The sequence below is a fragment of the Prosopis cineraria genome, unplaced genomic scaffold, assembly GCF_029017545.1.
Source record: "Prosopis cineraria cultivar Desert tree isolate PC_DT_omini unplaced genomic scaffold, ASM2901754v1 PC8, whole genome shotgun sequence".
Lineage (NCBI taxonomy): Eukaryota > Viridiplantae > Streptophyta > Magnoliopsida > Fabales > Fabaceae > Prosopis > Prosopis cineraria.
The window spans coordinates 11,227,758-11,251,310 of NW_026555339.1; the positions used below are offsets into that span (position 1 = coordinate 11,227,758).

Genomic DNA, 23,553 nt, shown 5'->3' on the forward strand with positions numbered 1-23,553 from the left:
GAATATATTAAAAATAATTTTTTAACTGATATATTAAACATAATTATTCCATCATATTAAAAATCATTTTTTGCTGTGATTACCATTCTTAATATGCCAACCAATCAAACTGCATTTTATAGGTTTTAGATGTGGTAGGTTAATTTTGGCAACCAAAAGAAGGGCTAGGTTGAGGGCTTTTTTTACCTAAAAGCTTTACCCAAAAAAATCAATGATTTATACTCACGCGAGGAATTTATAATAATAATAATTAATAATATCCTTCACTCTTGTTCATAATTTTAGTTCATCGACTTATTTACTTATTTACTATTTATATTTTATATTAATTTTTTAGCGTCGCCGGGGCTTCTGCGAGTAAGCTGGTTTCAATGTCATTAGCGAAAAGCAGCTCCGTCGAGGCCCGCGGGGCATCACCAGTAAGAAGCCTCGCCGCAATATAACTGTAATCCCCAGCGATTCTCTTCCACCGTGGCCGGTGATTCTCTCTTCGTACTCATTAATTCTCTTCACGACCTGCTGTGTGATTCTTTCGGCAGGTTTCTGATTTTATTCTTGATTGCTTGTTTTTTTTTTTTTTTCCCGCATTGGCTAATTTCACTGTTGGGTCCGAAGAAAATGTCAGAAAGAACGGGAGCATATATTCACGAAGCTCAATTTGTGTAATTGCTTATAGCACCATGAAGAATGTTGTTGAGTTCTATGATCTGGGAGGACAGTGGGTTTCAGTTAATTTCTCTGTTGGGTAAATTATTTTCGAATTGTTTCTTCTTCATTCTCTAGCTTCCGATATCGTTCCTCTAACTGATTTCGTACTTAACCCAGTTCCTTGTGTTTCAGAGAGTATGTGAGGGTAAATGAGTTGTTCAGGTTATCAGGTTCAACTCATAGTTGTTGTTGCTGTTGTTGTTTTTGGTTTTTGACGCACTCTCATCTCATATTTGCTTAGTTTGAACCACAAGGAAAAAGACCGCTAAACATAAGAAAATGAAACATCTTTATCTTTATATTGGGTTTTGCATCAAAAAAGAGAAAGAAAGCATGTTTTTTCATACACACACACTCTGTCAACCCATAGTTTTTTTATTTGAACCAGAAAGGAAAAGGACCGTTAAACCTAAGAGAAAGGAAAGAAACAGAGAAAGAAGGCATGCGTTTCCTATTTGTTCTTGCAATTTGAGCTTCTGTTCCTTTAGGTCATCATATGCTTTTTGTCTGCTTGTCTGTATCAGTGTGCATTTTGGCACTGTGTAGCTGATGTGCTTGAACTTCTGGCATCATCTTAAGATCAAATGGATTTATCTGCATCTAACTGTTAAAGTCTAATCTTGATTGACGTTAGGTGCGAGGGGCAATTGTTGGTTTTCACTTGAGTTACTATATTTTGCAAATTCTCAATTACTGATGAACAGATAAAGTTAATCTTCTTTTTCTCTAAAATATATGTTTGGATTTGATTTATATTTACATGTATGTTCTAAAAATCAAATCCTCATTCGCTTGGGGCTTGATTTGAAAATTGAAACCTATGATTTGCATTGTTTTACTCAGATATATGATGGACTACATTCTCGATTAGTGTAATTTGTATAGAATTGAAGTAACGTGACATCACAAACTATTTAATGTATGCTTAGCTAAATGTAACCATGGTCCATGGCTTTTCTTGAGTATGACCTATCTTTTGCATTAGTTGAAAGATTCCATTTCCATGTAGCTGAAGTTTAACTCATGAAAATGAAGGTTGATGCCCAAAGAATCTTAAGCTTCCCATGGATTTCAAAGATAATGGAGTCATAAATGATATCCCCCATAAATTAGATGGTTTAGTGGACCCGCATCATATTATCTCACTTTGTTAAGACCCTTGTCACTTATTTCCAAGGGAAATGTTACTTGAGTTAAGACTCTTGGGTTTCCAATTACAACTATTTACTTGCATATAAAGAGGGCTTTGGAAAACAAGATTCTAAGAATCCCTTCTTATTCAAATACACAGGTTATGTGTATCTGTTTGTGTAACTCTGGGTTCAAACAATGTTATTTTCTCTTTTCCTTCTATAGAGTAGGGTATTGTATAGCTTTAAGGGCCTGTTCAGAAAGTTGTCATGGTCTTCATATTACGTAGACAAATTCTTTATGAATTAGAAGCAAAAGTATCATTTCATGTTTATGGATTTTCAGGAATGCATCAGATCACATACCAGATTCGCAGCTCTGATGCTAAAGAGAAAGTAAAGCATGTAATTTGGACAACTGAAATGGATAATTGCCTCACCAAGATACTAGCTGAGCAAGTGAGAAAGGGGAACAAAGTAGATAATGTCTTGAAGCCTGTGGCATTTACAGCTTCTGTGAAAGAATTAAATGAAAAACTCCATCTTGATTTAACCAAAGACCATGTTAAAAATCGGCTGAAAACATGGAGGAAGCAGTTTGGAATTTTGAAGAAACTCCTTGCTCATAGAGGGTTTGAGTGGGATAATGCACAAAAGATGGTTGTTGCCGAAAATTCTGTGTGGAATGACTACATCAGGGTAATCTCATTCTGTATGATACAATATGCGCTTCTTTATATTGCATTTTATGTTGATTTTTTTAATTCTTTTATATGGTACCTACAGGAAAATCCAGATGCTCGAATGTTTCGAGCAAAGCTCATAGAGAATTATGATGAATTATGTCTTATCATTGGCAATGATCAAGCAATAGCAAGCTGCTCTGACAATGCTGCAGAAATTAATGTAGACTTGACTATTGATAGAAGGGATTCAGATCCTGCTACTGGCTCTGAAATCAGAAATGTTGGAAACAAGCCGGAAAAAGTAAGGTGGACTGAAGAAATGGATGATTTCCTTGGCAAGATTCTCGTGGGCCAAGTGAATAAAGGGAATAAAGTGGATAAAACCTTGCAGACAGAAGCATATGAGGTAGCTGTTTCAGCCATAAGTACCAAGTTTGGGCCTCATATAACGAAAGACCACATTAAAAATCGCCTTAAAACTTTGAAGAAACAGTATGGACTAATTAAGCAACTGCTATCTCATAATGGGTTTGAGTGGGATCAAACGAGGAAGATGATTTCTGCAAATGATTCTACATGGAACCACTATATCAAGGTGTGTTGTGAGTTATGATATCATTTAAGAGCAATTGTTGTCCTTTGTGGCAATCTTCTTACGCACAACATTTGCTAAATTTTATTTCAAACTTCTTTTAGATTTTTTCCCCCTGATGGAGAAAGATCTTGAAAAAGCAAAAAATGGAACAAAAAGTTGAATAAGTAGTAATTATTATTATTAATGGATTCCTGTTCTAAATTCAAAACTTAACTCCTGAATTTTAAAGTATGTGCTGGCGCTGTCATCGCTTGTATTGCTATGAACATTAATTCCCAACTTTTTGATTTTTTTCTGTTCATCAAAGGACATAAACATTCAATAAAAAATTCTGGAATTTTTGCTGATCATTTTGTTCTATCCTTCATGGATGTAGCAATAATTTCTTCTTTAAAGGAGCCCATTTGGTATGTCAAATGGTACACTTGTCCCCTGCCCCATATGACAAAACATGAAGAAACACCATGGACTAAGAAATTCGATGTTTCTACTGTTTCAGTATCTAATGAGAAAATAATTACCTGTATTTTATTATTATTATTATTATTATTATTATTTTACATTTGAGAAATTCTTACTTATGTTAGAAGTTTAAATTATTCTGACTTTTAATTTTGCAGTCTGGGATAATTTTTGTTTAGACATTTCTAAATCAAATAAGACTAGTTTTCAGTTTTACTTTTGTGATAATTAGCTGCTTTTTAATGAAGATGGAGATATGTTGTACATTTGAAAAAAAGAAACAGTGGATATGAATCAGGTTACTTCATATAGAATATTATAAGAATGTGAACTGATAAAACATATTTTCTCTTATTGCAATAGAATGCAATTGCAACCTTTTCTAATTTCTTAGCATCATTAAGTTTGCACTGCTGCTGTTGTTCCTGTGCATAGTTTTTGTACTCTAATATCTGGTTTGTGATAGAGCACGATGGTATCATGCAATCTATATAGCCAATCCCATCTAGTGGGATAATGCCTGTTGTTGTTGTATTGCTGGTTTGTGTAATTCTGAGGAATTTCATTCTCTTACGAAAACAAATGATGAGGATGCCTATAGACGTTCTCTAATACATTTTCTCGAATTTGTCACTTTAACTATCTATCAAGGTGTAGGAGATTATGAATAGCTTCAGTTTTTTTTTTATAGTAGAGGTTTCTTAGTCTCTCATGTTCATGTTTAAATTTTAAGTTTTCCCAATGATCATCCTTTTTGAAGTTTAGGTCAATAATTTGACTTGTGGTTCATTGCAGGGATTCCAGCAGTATATTTTCCTTCTTTTTTCCTTTTTGGTTGGATCCAGCCGTATCTTTTTACATGTCTTGGCTGGATTTCTTTCCTCAAATGTCAGCCATTTAACTTCTAATTTGGAGACTTGTGCTTTTTTTTTTTTTTTGGTTGCATTAGGTAGCTTAAAATATCTATCCAGGAGGATTACTTGTGTGTATTATTTTATGTCTTTCCATGATTTTAATGAAATTTAATCTATTGGTAGGCATAAATCTGTCCTGAAATACGTTCCTCACAGTCAACAGTAGTCACAACTTCAAGTTCCTCTGTCAATATTTTATAGCTTTAAAGAGACTTCATCATCATAATAACAACACTTCAGTAAATTTGTTTGTTATTGGATTAGCAGAATGCAATTTTTACATGGTTGTTCTTGCAAAACAGCTAATGGTGCTCAGTTACTAGAGATCAAGGGTAGAGAGAGTGTGTGTGTGTGTGTGTGTGTGTGTGTTCTATATAAAGGGTAGAAGTGTATATAATTTGATGTGCGTGTTCCTATGCATATGTATACTAGGCAGCATAAGGTATGGTTAACACTCTAACTCCTGTAGACTAAAGCTTGTAAAATTTTTTTGGCCCTAGTAGGGATCTTATGTATGAGTTAGTAAAAAGGGTTTCACATTTTGACTCCCAAGTCACTGATATTTTTAGTATAGGAGGTGAAATGATGAGTGTCAGAGAATTTCAAAATGAAGAAAATGAGATAGTGATGGTTACTCAAGTGGGGAACCCTTCCCTAGAAGCTATTTATTGAGTTAGGAGTACTAACCCATTTAAATACCCCATTGAGCATCCCATAATAACCAATATGGGGCTTAGGCATCCACCACTAACTTGATCTCCAATTCTCTATTAATTAGCTATCCTTGGAGAGTTAACATTCTGGGAACTATACTATGACACTTCACTTGATTTTCTTGCAAGTTAGAATCCTCTAAAGATAGACCTTTTTAGAAAGCTCGATCACCAACTCTAATACCAACTAATGAGCACTCAAGTGGGATGGGGAACTTGACAAAAGGAATTGAGGAAAATAGTTTCTGATGATTTCCAATGAAGAAATACACACACACACACACGAAAAGTAAGGTTCACACATAGTTCGTAACATTAGCTGAGACATGGTACTTTTTGGAAAGAGGATGATAGTGTTTGTACTGTTTTCTGGTAGAAGAGTATCCTATGAACTTGCATTTGATGGCTTAAGGATCAAGTTTGGTCCAATTCTGAGAATGTCCATGAACAAATGCAACACAACAAAATATCCTTAGAATGAGACTATTTGATGCATTGAATTTGGAAAGAAGCTGGTGATTTTTTGAATAAAGAACTTTGGTGGGAAGCCTGTCAATGATATGAGTTGCCATGAAAACTTTTTTCTTTTTTTCAAACTAACAGAGTTGCAATTAAAACAACTTCCTCCAACTTTGTTTAAGACATTTTTTTGAAGCAACAAAGCTCTCATGTTGGCAAGGAGATTACAATTTTTCCTTTCAGCCCCCTTGTTTTGCCATGGGGTGTTAATGCAAAATGACTTGTGATACCATGACAAAAGGAAATGAGAAAAATAGCTTCTGATAATTTTGAATTAAGAAATTACATGAGTATATGTATACATATGAGGGAGCAATTCTCGTGAGGAAATATTTTCAATGAATGTAGGGTTATCATCTATTGGTCCGTCCCAGGAGTAGAAGGGATACAAAGAATATTTCCTGGTTAATTAACAGTAATGCAACATATTCTGTCAAAGCCCTTCTCCAAAAATTAGCTATTAAGATCGGAGCATCGACCCACATAAATACTCCATTGAGCATGTCATACTACTCAATGTGAGACGTAGGCATTCCATCCTATCTTAGTCTTCATTAGAATCTTTAAATCAAATGAGGGAGCTTGTTAATGCTCTTTAGATGCTAAGGGGATGAGTTTTAGCATATGAGTGGAGGCATATTCATGTTAAGTAGATGGCTACAAAAAAGAAAAAGAAGGCATGCAGCTTCTGTTTGATGATGTCTGGATGTTAGACTGAGTCAGTTTGTTGTTATTATCTATTCTGTGAAGTAGGGAATTATGATATTGGTTAAATGACACTTGCATTGGAAATATTGCAGCTCAAGATGCACTAAGAATTTTCTGCGAATTTATAATTTGCCTATGGTTTTGACCTAGCCAAATATTTTATGCATTAGGATCATTTAGTTTTGCTAAAATTCGACATCATTTCTTGCTGGAATCCACTGTCTTGGAATTTATAAGCACTATAGTATTTGGTCATTCAGGTGTAGTGGGCTGGGTAGGATATATCATGTGACAAGTGACAGACTTTTTATTTTGTGTGGCAAATTGCAATTTGATATGTACTGACATTTTCAGAATGCTTTGGTAAACAAGTTCCAAGAGGACTAGGTGTCTTTTCTTGATGTTTGTCAAAATTCAAATGTACATGAATGTATATATATCTTAATCTCATGATAAAATTGGCTAATTTTTTAGCCTTACTCCCTTCTCCCCTTCATTTTTACTTCTGATGGCATTAAAGCCCTCCAATCTCTACTTCTGCCGTCACTCATAGCACTTTCTGATCAACAATTCTTACAGAGGCCAAGAAAAATAATATAGAAAACCTGATTTATTTTCTGCCATTCTGTCCTGTTTTCATTCAAACTGCTGCTTTTTCGTCCCAACTTCATCAACGAATGTATTTTTTAAAGGAAAAACTTGCCGTTTCTACTGTGTGTGTGTGTACTGTCTAAACAGTAATAGCTCAGAGTACGAGTATTTATTAACTTTGTTAAATGCATTTAAAAGTTGACTCTTTGGGAGTGAGGTTATTCCAGCTTTTGAGAGGAGTGGCTGCTTATAGAAAGCCATCTAGACACCTTGTGCAAGATTTATGTGAAGGCAGATGTGGTTCCTAGTTAAAAATAGTTCTTCACTTTTTATTTGTTTATGCAGACTCAAGTATAAAACCATGCATTATCATTATAGTCTTTTTATTCCGAGAAATTCTTCCAGACTTTCATTCTCTCAGTGAACCGTAATGTAATGTGATGTGAGATGATTGTTGTGGATATTGATCATCTTTTGCTGAATTTAAACACCAAGGTGATTAGGTGACTACATTAAACTATGGTTTTGATTGATTTTCTCTTACACTTGCATTGTGAATTGACAGCATAATGGAATCACTGTTAAGTGCAATTGGTTGAATGATCTATTGAGTTGAATTATTTATACTGTAAAACTGACCTGAAAACCTTTGAGCTTGTGAAGAAACTCTTTGCTTTGATTCAATTCGTCAGTCTTGTTCTGTCTCGTTTCCCATTCCCCAAAAAAAAAAAAAAAAACATTATTGATGCGTGGATCATTTATCAAGCAAAGATGTATTAATTATTATATGGAATATGTTTGGCCTGTAAGATTAATTCTGTAGAAATGATTATGCATTTTCATTTTTGCTATAAAATGACGACAATGGGCTGAAACAGAATTAAACATTAAACAAACAGATAAAGAAAAACTGGTAGTCTCAAAAAGAGTTACCATGGTTACAAATTTCAACACACTTAAAACTAAATACAACAAGAAATAAGGATGGTTTCTCTTATTCTGTATTTTTGTAATTAAGATGGTGTGTGTCTGCATCAGAATTGTTTACTATGCCGTTTTCAATAGTTTAAATTGATGTGATTAGAAATGAGGAGAATGAAGCAAAAGTGCGATGCTTTGATATTTTTAGAAACACAACTATGAACTTACATCTCTCTAAAATTTAATTTCTGATTGGCTAAAATTATTGTTGCTCAACTATTTAAAGCCTGTAATTATAACGTCTGACATTAAAGGTAAAAACTCATTTAGTGTGAAATCCCATCTCTCCTGTATCACTATTACGTTTTTGCACTTAGTTATACATTTTACACTTGTATGATGGACATTATGCATAGAATGAACATAACATATAACCTTTTCTTTTCTTTTCTTTTCTTGTTCTTCCAGAAACATCCAGATGCCAGAAATTTTCGTGCTAGAGTAATTGAGAATTATGAACAATTGTGCACTATTTTTGGCCATTCTAAGGAGCCTCTGGAGGCTAGCAGCGTCTCCCCATCTCAAGTTGATAATGGTGTTAAAGATCAAGAGAAGCATATGAGGTGGTCCAGTGAAAGGGATATCTGGTGGACAAGCGAAATGGATGCCTATCTAAGTGCAATTCTTGTGGAGCAAATTAAGCTTGGTAACAAATGTAAAATTGAGAACAAATTAATGCCTGCTGCTTATGAAGCAGCTGCATTGGCCATGAACGAAAGATTTGATCTTGATTTGACCAAAGATCAAATAAAAAATCGTCTCAAAACATGGACAAAGCAGTATGAAATTTTGAAAGAACTTCTAGATCAGAGTGGCTTTGAGTGGGACGAGAAAAGGAAGATGGTCAATGCAGCTGACTCAGCATGGAATGATTACATTAAGGTATGCAGGAAATACTTAGTATCTGGCATTCGTCATTGCATAATAATGTCCCTATAGTTCTTATATAAATATTCCTTTTTGAAGCAGATCAATCCAGATGCTCAGATTCTTAAAGGACGAGCTATCAAAAACTACAATGAATTGTCCATCATTATCGGTGACAATGATCCACCTGATAGTTCTCTAATTGCAAACTTGGGTTTGACTACAAATGATGAAGTTATGGATGGTCAAGAGGCATTTTACCATGAAACTGACAGTGCAAAGGAAAAAGGTAAATATGTTTTATGGACAGATGAAATGGATCGTTGCTTAACACAACTGCTGGTCAAGCAAGTAGTGATGGGCAATAAGCTTGAGAAGAATTTTAAGAGCTCAGCTTATTTGACTGCCGTAACAGCTATAAATGAGAAATTTGGGCTAGATTTGACAAAGGAAAACGTTAGAAACAGGTTGAAAACATGGAAGAAACAGCATTACAGTGTGAAGGAAATGCTTTCTCATGGTGGATTTGAGTGGGATGACGAGCGTAAGATTGTTGTTGCAAATGACTTAACATGGAAAGAATACATAAAGGTATTAACAACCTTCCCTTTAAGTAATGTTAGTTTTGAAAGTAAATTTGGATTACATCAATAAATTTTCAGTTGATACCTTTTCCTTTAGAAGACTGCTTATGGTCTCACCCCCCCCCCTCTTTCCTTTGTGGTCCAGCTGCTTTCAACTACATTCTTATAATACTTTTTCAGAGCTATTGCTGATACTGAGTAGGCATAAAAAATCTCTATCCATTTTTCATGATATCATGCATACATATGATATATAATGGAGAATTCTTCAGAAAAGGTCTTACTGCACTGATTGCTTGATATTTTGATAGTCACTATCTCTTGATTCATCATTGGCCTGTATTTTTAGAAACATCCAGATGCTAGGCATTTGCGAGACAGGCGAATTGAAAATTACAACGAATTAGGTGTGATTGTTGGCAATGAGCAACCAAATGGACATTGGTCTGCAACTTGTGAGAGACTAGAAGTAATTCCTGCTCTGAGCTGTGAAGAACATGTTCCTGCCCTGAACTGTGAGGAACATGCTGAAACTCCGGCTCCGATGCTGTCTATTGACGAGACGAGCCATGATAAAGAGAGTGACGAAATGCAAGGCTCCTCAGAACAGACAAGGGCAAAGCCTTCATCATCATCACAGTCCAAACAGCCATCAAGGAAGAGACGTTCTAGTGATGCTATGCTGGAAATGATGAGTGTTATTGCTGTTGATATCGGTAGGATAGCTGATGCATTGACTGAAAGTAACAAGACTTCGTACCTGGATGAAGTTTTTGAAACAGTACAAAATATTCCTGACTTTGATGATGATCTCATCATTGAAGCCTGTGAATACTTGTGTTTTGATGACAAGAAGGCATTGATGTTTATGAAATTAGATGAGAGACTAAGAAAAAAGTGGTTGTTAAAACGGTTGCGAGGGCAATCTAGTTGAAGAATGTGACAGTTCTTGTGGATTAGGTTTTTTGTATATATATCTTCCTTTGTGACAGCATAGGTGAATACTCATTAGTCATTCCATTGTTATTGTTGTTGAGAAATAAAAAAAAAATTATAAATTATATTCTCTACATTGATATATTTATGCTTGAAAAGAGAATGATAGAGCAATGGGAGTGGTAAAGATCTTCATCATTTAAACAAATGGTTGGAACATATGAAACAATTTAGTTGGGAAAATTTACTCATTGTTTTCAATAATGTTATTAAAACCAAACTAGCCGGTTCGACCGGTTTAGCCAGGAACTGATTAGGTAGCAAGTTTGAAAGTGAGTTATAACCGAGAGGGGACGGAACCACCTGTGAACCGGGAAGAACTGGCGGTCTAGGGGGTTCCCTCTTTTTTTTATCTTGTTCCCAATTTCACACTACAACGTTGTTTGTGTGTGTGTGTGCGTGTTGTTTTTTAATATTTTTTGACAGGACATTCGTAGAAGAACAAAAAGACAAACGCGCGGAGTCTCGCATTCGCAAATCGCACCCTAACCATGAACTTCTCTTGCAGCTGAGCCCTAAGCCTTTATCACCTTCTTCCACCATCTTCCTCATCACACTTATAGATGTGTTGTCCCTCTGCACATGGTGTTCCTCTTTGACTATCATCTGCCTCATCAAAGGTTTGCCGGTGCTTTGTTTATGTTTGTCTTTGGCTCATTCTGTACCAAATTGGGTTCTGCTGCGCGACAATGGGGTTTAAACCATTTATGATAATAAAGAGTCGATTCTTCGTCTCTCAGTAGAGGTGGTTGGTGGACGCTCTGTCCTGACCTTATTGCCTTTTTTCTAAAAGTTATTTAATAAAGAGAATTGGAGGGTTACTTCGTTGTTGATAAACAAGATTTTATTGCTTAACGGTTTTGGGTGCCGGATGTGATTTTGTAAGTTTTGACTTTGATGATTACTTTATTATTAATTATTTTTCTTGAGTTTATCAGTTTAATAACTATAATCTTTAATATATAATATTTAAAATATATTAATTTAATTACAAATAATCTGACTCTAATCCAACCTTTAAATCGTGAAGTAGTGTATTAGCTCAATTCTAATAACATTGATTTTCAATATCTTAGGATAGAGATATATATATATATATTGCTATTGGTTGTCTATAAAAAATTAACACAAATTAAGTCCTCAAATTTTATCAATTATAGATAAATGCCAAGTGATTGATGTCATTTCTTTATTAATTTAAAAGACTAAAATGTCATTTTGACTTATTAACAACCATTGGATCACGCAGCAACACCAAAAGACAATTAAGAAATACCTATTCCATTTTAAATTGTAAAATACTTTTAAATTAAATCAGACATATTAATAAAAATTATTAAATACATTTTATAACTTTATTTTTAAAAACAAAAATAAAAATTTTTAAAAACGCCTTTCATTTAATGTTCTATTTATAAAAAAATATTAAAGAGAGAAAATATAATGAAAAATATATTATTCAAAAATATTATTAATAAAATTTTATTTTTATCAAAATATCTTATATTTTAAAATGTTGAATATCCCAAAAAAGTCTTATAATTTGAAACGAAGGGAGTGTTAATTTTTTAAAAATATTTTACTTAAATATTAATGTTTTAATATTTAATAAGTTTGTAATGAAACTTTTGATCCCTAAGTTTGTCTTAATAATCAAATTGATTCTGAAAATTTAATCTGTATTAACAAAGTGCTTAAAATTTCAAAACCATATACAAACAAAATATCTTCTCAGTTATCTAACTTTGTTAGTTCTCAAATGATAATTTTGTTTTGGTAAAACTCAAATGATACTCTTTTAATTCTATTTATAGGGTAGATAGAAGATTAAGTATGGTCTTATTTATAGGGTATTCACTATTTTTTCTATTTTTCTTTACTTTTTGCCCTAATTAAATATTAGAAACAATTATTAAAAATACTTATTTTTATCCTTGGTAAACCACATGTACAATTCTCTTATTCTCCTAAAGGTTAGTATTATATAATTTCAGATATTTAAGTGATTTATAAATATTTATGTAATATTATTTAATACATTTTCTAATTATATATATGTAAATATTATCTCATTGACTCAAGATATCTATCATTCAAAGTTTCCTTAGGCCATATGTGAATAAAAAAGTATCGTCTTGCATATTTTAGCATGGCTCTTCGCTTCAGATCAAAAGATAAAATATTTAACCTTCATTGCTCTCATCTAAGTAGAGTCATTGAAGGAACTTTTGGTTTTTGTAGGATAAGATGGAGAATATTATAAAAAATGATCAATTTCAAGCTTGCTATTCAAATTTCCATCACATGAGCATGCTTTGCTTTCTATAACTATGTCAGAAACATGGACTCAAATGATTTGAATTTTCTTCAAAATTTTGACAATCTAAATGAGTTATAAGATAGAGAATGACATTCTAATGATAATGATTGGCAAGATTCCACACAAACAAATGTTAGATATATAGAAGAAATAAAAAATGATATTAGAGACCAGTTATTAAGATAAATACAATACTAGATTTTGTTTTTTTTTTGTTTTAATATTCCTAAAACTTTGACATTCACTTTGATGGATTGTAGTTTGAAATAATTTATTTTAAATAATATTATTTAAATACTACAAATTTACTACAAGAACATTTTTTATATAAATTAAAAGTGCTTTTTTACCTGAACATTGTTTTATCCAAGCAACTTAAAAATACTGGACGCAAAATATTTTTTATTTTTCCAAAATTTTTAGAAAATAAATTGTTTTTTATAAAATCTCTAAACAATTTTAAAATTATTTATTTTTTAATTTTAAATAAACTGGCTCTAAAATTTAAGACAGAATTAGTTAATAATGTTTAAAATTTTCTTTTATTATGATAAAATATGCTAATATTAAAAATGATTTATAAATAAAATTACATGGAATAATTTTGTTTGTGCGAATCGTCATCAATTTTTAAATGATTAAATTTAATATATCAATGTTTAATATCATTTACTCAACATTTAAAAAATCAATATGCATTTTTGTTGAAAAGACAAGTTTTTTTAAAAAAATTGGTCAATAATGGGACCCATTTATTTCGGATTTGGTGACTGGATGACTTTAATTTGATTTTTAAATCGCTAAAAATGTAAAAATAATGTAAAGTGCAAATATAGTCAACACCGAACGTTTGAGGACCCGCCCAAGAGTTTCGAGTTTCAAGCGAGTGCGTGAAGCCACAGTATCAAACAGAGACCAGGGCAAGTCTTGTTCTCTTTTCTTCACCAAAAGAAACCATCTTTCTTCGTACATTCTCTCTCTCAATCTGAAGGCATTATTTTCGGATCACAACTCCTGTTGTTGAATGACCCATTTGGAAGTTCCCTTTGCGTTTGATCCGAGAATCTCAATCCTAAGTACCCATTAAATTATCTTCTCATTATCTGTGAGTTCAATCTTCCCTTTTTGTCTTTTTTGATAGCTTTTTCTTGCTTGTCTCCACTCCAAAACCTAGAAAAAAGAATTGAAAGTTAACGCACAAAGGATTAGGGTTTATTTTCATTGTCTCAAATCCATTATCAGTATTTTCTCTGACTTCAGTTAGCTCAATGGGTGCAATGTAATGATTTTGTGGTCTATGGTTTTGGTTCCGTAAGCTTTGTTTTATACTGTTCAGTTTAAGTATTTCTCACAATGGATGCTAGCAAAATTGTCTAGCTTGCTGTATGCATCTATAAAATGTTCAATATTTTCGATTGGCAGAGTAAATAGCCTGAAAGAATGACGAGAATTACACGTGACTTTGGTGATACAATGCAAAAGGGGGCTTTGCCTGCAGTTTCAGCTGACGTGGTGTTTGCTTCTTGTCGATTTCCAAGTTACAAAATCGGAGCTAACAATCAGATCATTGAGACGAAGGATGACCCGAAAGTGATATCCATGAAGGAGGTTGTTGCACGTGAGACCGCACAGCTTTTGGAACAGCAGAAGCGTCTATCTGTTCGTGATCTTGCCAGTAAATTTGAAAAGGGTTTGGCTGCTGCTGCTAAGTTGTCTGAAGAGGTTACTCTCTTACTAGCTGTTGAAATCATTTTCATGTTTCTATAATTCTTCAATGTGGGGCAAAATAATACTAGTCATTTGGCAGGGCTTTTCCAATGTGAGAAATTTTGCCTAATTTTATTTTATTTGTGATGTTTTTACTCCTCAAATAATAGCTGATCATAATTTCAAAATGTCGCCTTTATTGTGGCTAATGTTGTGATATGATTGTAATATTCAGGCTAGACTTAGAGAAGCAGCATCATTGGAAAAACATGTTCTTTTGAAAAAGCTTAGAGATGCACTTGAATCCTTAAAAGGACATGTGGCAGGCAGAAACAAGGATGATATAGTGGAAGCTATTGCCATGGTTAGTTTTGGGTGCCTTTTTTTTTTTTTGGGTGTGTGTGTTTAATCTATTCTTTAAGCAAACCTACTTTAACTTTTTGTGTGCCTTCTTTAGGTTGAAGCTCTAGCAGTTCAGTTGACTCAAAGGGAAGGGGAATTAATTCAAGAGAAGTCAGAGGTGAAGAAACTGGCAAGTTTTCTTAAGCAGGTGATTTAAACTTCTCCGCTCAAGTATTTATGTGAAAAAGTAATAAATTATGTTTGGAAGCAAAAGGAATTTAGATTTTAATAACGATTAGAATAATGCAAGAGGTATCCAACTGCACCCGCAAACTTAATAAGGATGCTACAAACACAATGTCACTTGCTTAACATTTGTTTGTATAATAAGCTATTTAATTTGACTAGGCAACCAATATATGGTTAGCAGAACCCTTAAACATGACTATGAAGTTGTGAACAATGGTCGGATTGAGTGAAAAGACTTAATTCCCTTTAAGCTAGGTTGGTTGTTCCAAACTTGTGTCCTTGTGGATACAAAAAAAAAAAAGAAGTAATCTTTGGGGAGCTACCTCTAATTGAGTCCAGTGACACTCAAATGTGGCCTGATAGATCTAGATATCAGATAATTATACTACAACAAACCTTATCTCACTAGATGTAATTGGCTACATGGATTGTGTAATATCATTGTGCTCTATGGACAACCAAATCTTTGGATATATTGTTCACCAACAGGTTCTGTTCAATCTATTTTTAGTGTTATCTTTTTGTATCTCTCTACCTCTCTTCACAGGACTAGGAAGTTTTCATTCTTTGCATTCTTTTTCTGCATTATGTATTTCTCATCATGGAAATGAATGGAAAGTTACCTGAACTATTGGCATAATGAGACTTTTGTTTATTATACTTTTCATTGCCCATGATTCATACTAGTGTCTTGGACACAATTGACGTCCTTCACCTCTTTTTAGGTCATATTTCTGTCCTTTAATCTAATTTTAATACCATGAAATGTAACAGTTGTCCTTAAGCTTGCTGAAGCCTATTAATTTTGCCTGCCTTGAAATTTAAGGTGTTGGAATTACATTTTACTGTTTATTTAGGTTAGTTTAGACTAATAATTCAATACGTTAGTTGCTATGATATAATTAGAAACATATTTACTTTTCAGTTTGTATCTCATATACTTTCCTGCATTAACAAATGTCCTTCTCCATTTCTGAGAGTTTAAATTCATTTATAGGCTTCTGAAGAGGCCAAGAAACTTGTAGATGAGGAAAGGGCTTTTGCTCGTGCTGAAATAGAGAATGCAAGAGCAGCAGTTCAGAAGGTGGAGGAGGCCCTGCAGGAACATGAGAGAATATCTCGAGCCACAGGGAAGCAGGTTAGTCCATGTTCCTGTTATTTATAGTGTTTGAATTTTTAGAGTGAGAGGATTTCAATGTCCACGTGTTTGGTGATGATGAATGAATTAGGCTTGTTGGTTCATGTTTGACTTTGTTTCTTTAAGACAGGTTTATGGTGGGATATATGCAATTATTTGCTTTCTTAAATTATGAGTCATGCTCTGTTTAGACCTTTAAAGAGGAAGGGGAAATGAAGAAACTAGGAAACTTCAATATGAAATTATTATTCATCAGGGAGTATTGGCCATGTTAGAATGATGGTCGAGTTAATCATACATTGGTTTTACATGCATAAAGCTGGTAAAGAGAGCTGGGAAATTCTAAAGGTTGTATGCCGTTCTTTGATATGGAATATCTGCTTGGTAGAGAGTAGCAGGGTGCCTAAAGTTGTAGAACCTCAAAATCTTAATGGAAGGTTTGAAGTGCTTCCTTCAAGAACTCTTGTTTCCTAAATCAACCTTTTTTCTAGAATAACATTTCTCACAATTTGAAGATATGTTTCCCTTTTATTTCTTCTTTCTTTCATTCATTTATTTAATGTGCAGAAAAAGCTCCAGTATTTTTCAAAGTGATGGTTTCCTGTGGAAAATTTAATTGGATCCAGCTAATGTGGATCAATTATGTTATTTTCTTTCCATTAGAATTTATTTCTGTTGCAACTTTAGGACCTAGAACAATTGATGAAGGAGGTTCAAGAGGCTCGAAGAATCAAAATGCTGCATCAGCCAAGCAAGGTATTGAATATTTGTTCCTTTGTCCCACTTTTCACAGGGTTTATTGTTTTTATTTGAATAGTAATATCTTCTTTTTCGGTTTTACTCTTTGTTTTTTTATTTAAAAATCCTAGTCTTACATGTGGATATATCCCTCTGTGATAGTCTCTTTTCTGTCCATTAAGAATATTGTATGTTTTCCATGGCTCCTTAATTGTGTTGGAGAAATAATCCTTCCAGATAATCTTACTTTATTTTATTGGAGAAGATTGATTCATGGAATCCCAACGTTCTCTTAGGTGCTATGATTCGATAGCTGTATTTAAGTTGAAGCATTGATTTGTTTGTCTCTTTGGCTTTCTAGAATAGCTATATTGTTGTACATATTGGTACTGTTAAGTACCACTAAGGTGTAATAACCACTATATTGCAAATATTCGGAGAAGATGCGTGAGAGTACTGAGAAGTGAAAGGAATCATCACATTTGAGATGGCCCTCCACTATCTTGCCTTGAACATAATCAATATTGTCCCATTATTATATACACGTGATTAATGTTGTTCCTCTTCATGTCAAGTTGGATTCACCCCTCCATCTTATTTTCTTGCCCTTTATATATAGTATTATTAACTTAATTTTTATCAGGTTATATTAAATAAATGAATGCATTGGTTGTTAACTTTTAGGTTATGGATATGGAGCATGAGCTTCTAGCATTGAGGGCTCAACTTGCAGAGAAGTCTAGACATTATATTCGTCTTCAAAGAGAGGTACCATTGCAATCTTATGTCCATGTTGAAGAGATTGTGATATGAATGTTTTATGATATTTAGGTAACTACTGAGGGCCTTGGTTTCTGAAGCAGTATGCTATATTTAGTGATAATCTTTCCTCCCTCTGTATAATTATGTTTCAAGTATTTATTTGCATTCCTTAACAGTGGATAATATTTATTTAGTTTTACAGCTTGTTTCTTGATTGGGTTGTTGAGAAACTATGATATAACACATTTGAGATCTAAAATTTTGGATAACATGTCAGTTCATTTTCTGTATGGTGATAACACATTGTGTATTGTGACTCTAGCACTAGAAGGGGGAGGTGTTATGTTGCCTGTACTTTTTATTTTGTAATAATCACCTTGATTTGGCTGTTCCCTTTTTTATTTAATTGCTATAGTTATATGTGAATTTTTAAATCATCTTGGGAAACGATTTTAGCATGCTGTTAACATGCCCGTCTTCCATTCTTTGTTGAAGAAAATATTTGAGACGGACAAGATTTCTACATAATGTGTTATGTGGTGTGATGGAGTATCCAATGATGAAAATTGTTATTTCAGCTTCATTATTATCCTGTTGTAAGTTACTTACCCCAACTGACTTATCCTCCATTATACTTTCCAGCTAGGAAGGATAAAGAGGGGTGGGGAAAATGATCCCCATTTGTATGAACTAGAAGGGACTGAAGTGTTAGGTTCATATTTAGAAATTCAACCCTGCTCCGATAATGCCCCTGGTCTTTCAAAATGTTCAATTCAGTGGTATCGTGTATCATCTGAGTGTGCTAAAAGGGAACTTATTTCAGGTATATCTGCCAAAATTTAGTACATTTTACGTTTTAAAATAGCACATTTTTTCCTGTTATAATGTTTTGATGCTAAGCATGCAAGGTAGTTAGCTTTTGCTTGAAGACTCCCTCCACTTATGGCATGGGATGTTTGGTAACCATTGGTCACATCCCAAATGAGAATTTTAGCATGATGGTATGAAGACTTCACCAGGAATTAAAAAATACTAAAATGCAAAAGCTAGAATAGAATCCTTCACACCTTTATCTATCCCCTACTTTATGCTTATAGTAGCCTGAACACGAGGAAAGTTGGTCATTTCCCAACTTTTCCTTCTATAATACAACAGACTCTGACATCCAACAGAAAGACAACAATGCACACAGACATAAAAAGGCTCATGTGCTACTATATAACGTGCTTATGCCAATTAAGTTCTGATATGTATGGCCATGTAATTCTTTTATTTATGAAGAACCTCTGTGCTCCACTGCACTAATGCTCTGACTAACTACAATTTCCTAAATCAGTTCCTGCTATTTTTTCAACTAACTACCTGAGTAACATGATAAGAGCTATTAGCAGGCGCAAATATTTATCCTTGGTGATTTCTTGATGTAGGTAGCCCTCATTTAGCCAAAATTGTCTTTGTGGTATGCCCATCTGCAAGAGCAAAATCCTCATTTGTTTTTTCTTATGTTTTATATAAAATGAATGTCAAATCAACTGGCAAAGCTGATACTTTCTTGTTCATAGCACACAGCTTGCTTTTCATCGTCCTTGGAAGTATTTCATTAGTAGTTTCCAACTTTTCATGGTGCTTATTCTATTACACTGTTCCTAGACGCCTAATTTTGCAACATGAATTATTATAAAATCTGTTACAATTTGTTGATTCCTTTTGTAATTTTTTACTGATGTTATTTAATGTAACTTTTTCTTTTACAGGAGCTACAAAATCAGTCTATGCCCCTGAACCTTTTGATGTTGGACATATATTACAAGTTGATATTATTTCAGGAGGCCTGAACATCACATTGTCAACCACTGGTCCAATTGATCCAGGTTTGTTTCCAATCCTGAAACTTTTTCATGCTTATCTGATCTAATGGTCAACAACAGGTGTGGTTTCAAATATTCTTCATTTCTAAATGAAACTGATAACACAGAAATAGATCATAGGTGTGTTTCCATATCAATGGAGTTTGATTTTGTATTCTTATGCAGCTGCTGGTTTGGGAACTTATGTAGAAGCGCTTGTGCGTAAACATGATACTGAATTCAGTGTATGTTATCATGACACCTATTTTCTTTTCTCTTCTATAATAGGCTATTTGCATGCAAGCATGAAACATAATGATTTTAGATGCCGCCCAACTATTTTCAATTATTTTACAATCCGACATCCTTTTTGTGCAAGATCACAATCCTCGTCATTTCCAATGATGTGTGAAGTGTTCATGCTTCATGGGATGTTGATTAGTTGCAAGTCTGTACTTCGTCAACTTCTCTGTACTAGTAGGCTTTGACTTGACAGGGACTGTTAGAATTATTGACACTATTGAAATACGTTTCCCATATCATGTATGTTAGAAATTAGAACCATTCTTGTTGCCCAAGTCTGATAATTATAATATAGAATAAATTATTTAGTTTTGGTAAATTATTGTTTCTGGTTATTCTTTCTATTCATTTCTTTGTGAAAATAAAATGAGTAAGATTTTATGACTATAGCTATAATCATTTTTGCCACTTGCAGGTGGTTGTAACTCATGTGAATGATTCACTTCATTCTAGTGAATCCATTCATGTTCTTCATGTTGGGAAAATGAGGATGAAGCTATGTAAAGGAAAGGCAACGATTGCTAAAGAATACTATGCAAGTTCCATGCAGGTATTTCAAGTTGTAAATGCTGTCTCAAATATTGATGATTGAAAATGACAACCTAAATATATAAGAGCAGGAGTTTTTATGTTCTGGCTGAAATTTAGAAAATAACACATGGACGCAGAACTTGAATGGTTAATACAGTAAACAATATTTTGACCTTCGTTGTTGAACAAATCTCTCTTTCTGGCTGTATATGATTTATTTGTTCATAGTTAAACCTTGTGTAGTGGATGCTGACTTGGATATTTTCCTTTTGGTGTCGATGCCATTGGTTACCAAATTGATTCAGCAAGGATAACAGGATTTTGTTTATTTTTGGTTTAGCTATGTGGTGTTAGAGGAGGTGGGAATGCTGCAGCCCAGGCAATATTTTGGCAAGCAAAACAGGGGCAATCTTTCGTATTAGCATTTGAAACAGAGCGTGACAGGAATGCAGCCCTCATGCTTGCCAGGAGGTTTGCATTTGACTGCAATGTATGTCTTTCTCAACTCCGAAGTATGCTCAGACTTGTGAACTATTCTTTTCTGACTTGTTGAAAGCTCAAATTTGGCTCAGTGTAGTTCATTATATACAAACAAGCTTCAGCAACATATTAAGCCTATTTGCTTTAATAAGCTAAGCTTGAAAGTTTAATTTATACACTCACACATACACAACACAAATGTCCTCAGTACTGTAGTTTATAGATTTTTCCTTAGCTTAACTCACATTTTTGGCTACCAATTTGCTCTGAAGAAAGCTTGAGCTTGGATTTAACTATGTTTATTTTAACTTGGGATCAATATATGGTACATGTACCAAGTTCTGTTCTTCTCTATTCATATTTTCTTGGTCTGCATTGCTAAACTGTAAATTCATTAATGGCAGATCACTCTTTCTGGGCCGAATGATAGATCTAGACTGGACGATCAATTGCCTTCGTGGTCATGATGAACCTCAGAATCTTTTTTTTTTTTTTTTTTTCCTTTGCCTCAGCTGTAATTACTTGAGTTTTCCTAGCTTGTATTATATGAGTGTGTATCAGCAAAACATGGCTTTTTATTGTGGAACATTATTCATGCCTAGCTTCTTGGACAGAATCTCTCTCTGTCATTATTCTCCTTCACCAAACACAAAGGTTTTTTTTTTTTCAAGGTTTGCCTTTGTGAGTGGTGGTTGACAAATCTGCAGGGCTTGTATTGTAAAATTTATGGAATCCCAATGTTTGGTGCTTGAGATGCTATAGTTTACTGTATTTTTTTATATTGATTCCTCTGTTACTGTCAGAATTCTCATAATTTGTAGGAAGCCATATCTGTGTATATATAATTCATCATGAATAATGCGGTTTATCTCATTCTATATAATGCAAGGATTCAGTCTAGTTATTATATTATTTTTTTTTAAAAAAAAAAAAAGCCAGTAGCAATAAAGACTTTTTATAGCTTAATCTATATATCTAACACTTGTAGAAAGCCACAACTTAGGAACAGTATACAACTCAACTCCATGCAAACTGCAATAATTAATTTTTAAATTTTAGGGTTATTATGGACTATTCAACCTATGTTTTATAGTTAATTCTAAGCCTTGATAAAAGAGGAGAATTTTTTTTAGGTTCTTGACTGTTGACATAAAATTCTATCGAATCTCATAGATATTTGTTTAGCAATTTATCTAAATATTTTATTGTTGATTAAACATAATGATATTGTTTAATTTATCCAACTGATCTCAAGGAGTGGAGTAAAGCTAATTGTCAATGATGTTAGAGGGTTACTATGGAGATGAGAGCAAGCCATGGGGACCGATAAATTAATTTTTCTATTAAAAAATTATATATAGGGACCAAGGCAAAAATAAGCATAGATGATGGAGATGAATAACTTTTTATTTATAAAATAAGATAAAATTGTCTTATTTTTGATAAACTAACAACGTGGATATGTAAAGATAAACTTCATGTTTGGAGGAGAATTATTTACAATATACAGAATGAGCAAAGTCTCATCTTCTCCAGCACCAACTTGTACTTTTACTTTACGATCATCCAAATACAGAGCTGCTTTTGAAATCCCAAATCTCCAAATATTTTCAACCAATAACTTTCTCATCTGCAAGGTACAAAATATTTAATCAAATCATATAAGCCTGTGTATATTTCAAGTTTTACTGGAATAACAAATCCTTTGATTTTAGAGGAAGGAGGTGTGCATTTAAAAACAGAGATATTTGTATTTGCGTAGCTTCATCAAAATTAATACACAATATATATATATATATATATAGCACCATGGTTTAGTAAAAATAAGTGACTTTTTAAAAATAGAAAAGACATCTAGTAAATTTTATACAAAAATCGAGGCCTTTTAAGCCAATATTAACCTCAGAACAAATAGTCAAATGCAAATATCTCTAAAAAATATTTTATTTAATTTTAACAAATTTCAAATAGGTAAAATTACACCTTGATATTTTAACTTTACACAAGATTTCCATTGTATCCCTAAATTTCTTATAAGGCATCTTTTTAATAATCTTTTAACCTTGATATTATTAGTTTTATCAATAACAAATGCTGATATTGAACATTTAAATATTGACAAAACCTGATACTTAATAAAATTAAATTAAGAGATCAAACTAAAATTTTATATAGAGTTAAATGATCAAACATACACTTTTTACTTTTTATACATAAATATATGTATGTTTAAAAAAAAATCTATAGGAAGCCATACAAGCTAAGGGCCCACCGTCATATATCAATTTACAAAAAGCAAATAATGAAAAAATAAATACTGTGAGCTAATAAATGTGTGTTAACTTACCGTTTCAGGATAATAATGTTGAGGATCATAATAATTATTTACTGTAAATAATTTCAAGGTCTTCAAAGTACTTCGAACTTTTTTCACAAAAGACATAATTATGTAAGCTTTCTCTCTCCACCTGTAAATTTCATGTAAATCAACTTCCACATCCAATTTCTCCAACTTGTCAAATGAAGTCGCTAAATGCGTTAATCCATGACGTAAAATCTGTAAATTAAAAAAAATAATTAATAATTAATATACATATATATATATATATATATATATGTTACTAATAAAACATATATTTATTGCATAGTTATATTGCACATATATTTCTCCCAAAGAAAAAT

General features: G+C 33.0%; 2 protein-coding genes across 6 annotated transcripts; both read left to right on the forward strand.

Annotated features, from left to right (window-relative positions):
• The first annotated feature begins 341 nt into the window (after positions 1-341).
• Positions 342-10,519, forward strand: LOC129318557 (uncharacterized). Of its 4 annotated transcripts, none has more exons than XM_054963397.1 (7): positions 349-478; positions 616-745; positions 2,185-2,537; positions 2,625-3,119; positions 8,416-8,889; positions 8,974-9,465; positions 9,808-10,519. In XM_054963397.1, exons 2-7 carry the CDS (start codon positions 688-690, stop codon positions 10,390-10,392), a joined length of 2,457 nt encoding a protein of 818 aa, XP_054819372.1. In that variant the 5' UTR covers positions 349-478; positions 616-687; the 3' UTR covers positions 10,393-10,519. The 4 variants fall into 4 exon arrangements, with proteins under 4 accessions (XP_054819375.1, XP_054819372.1, XP_054819374.1 ...); XM_054963399.1 differs by having other exon boundaries at positions 8,977-9,465; XM_054963401.1 differs by having other exon boundaries at positions 2,625-2,930.
• Positions 10,520-13,645: 3,126 nt separating this feature from the next.
• On the forward strand, positions 13,646-21,656 carry LOC129317710 (stomatal closure-related actin-binding protein 1-like). 2 transcript variants are annotated; one of them, XM_054962069.1, is made up of 13 exons: positions 13,646-13,879; positions 14,197-14,496; positions 14,717-14,845; positions 14,939-15,031; positions 16,070-16,210; positions 16,898-16,966; positions 17,633-17,716; positions 18,353-18,533; positions 19,465-19,581; positions 19,744-19,802; positions 20,276-20,410; positions 20,732-20,881; positions 21,276-21,656. In XM_054962069.1, exons 2-13 carry the CDS (start codon positions 14,215-14,217, stop codon positions 21,336-21,338), a joined length of 1,503 nt encoding a protein of 500 aa, XP_054818044.1. In that variant the 5' UTR covers positions 13,646-13,879; positions 14,197-14,214; the 3' UTR covers positions 21,339-21,656. The 2 variants fall into 2 exon arrangements, with proteins under 2 accessions (XP_054818044.1, XP_054818045.1); XM_054962070.1 differs by lacking the exon at positions 13,646-13,879 and adding an exon at positions 13,921-14,053.
• Positions 21,657-23,553: the final 1,897 nt, after the last annotated feature.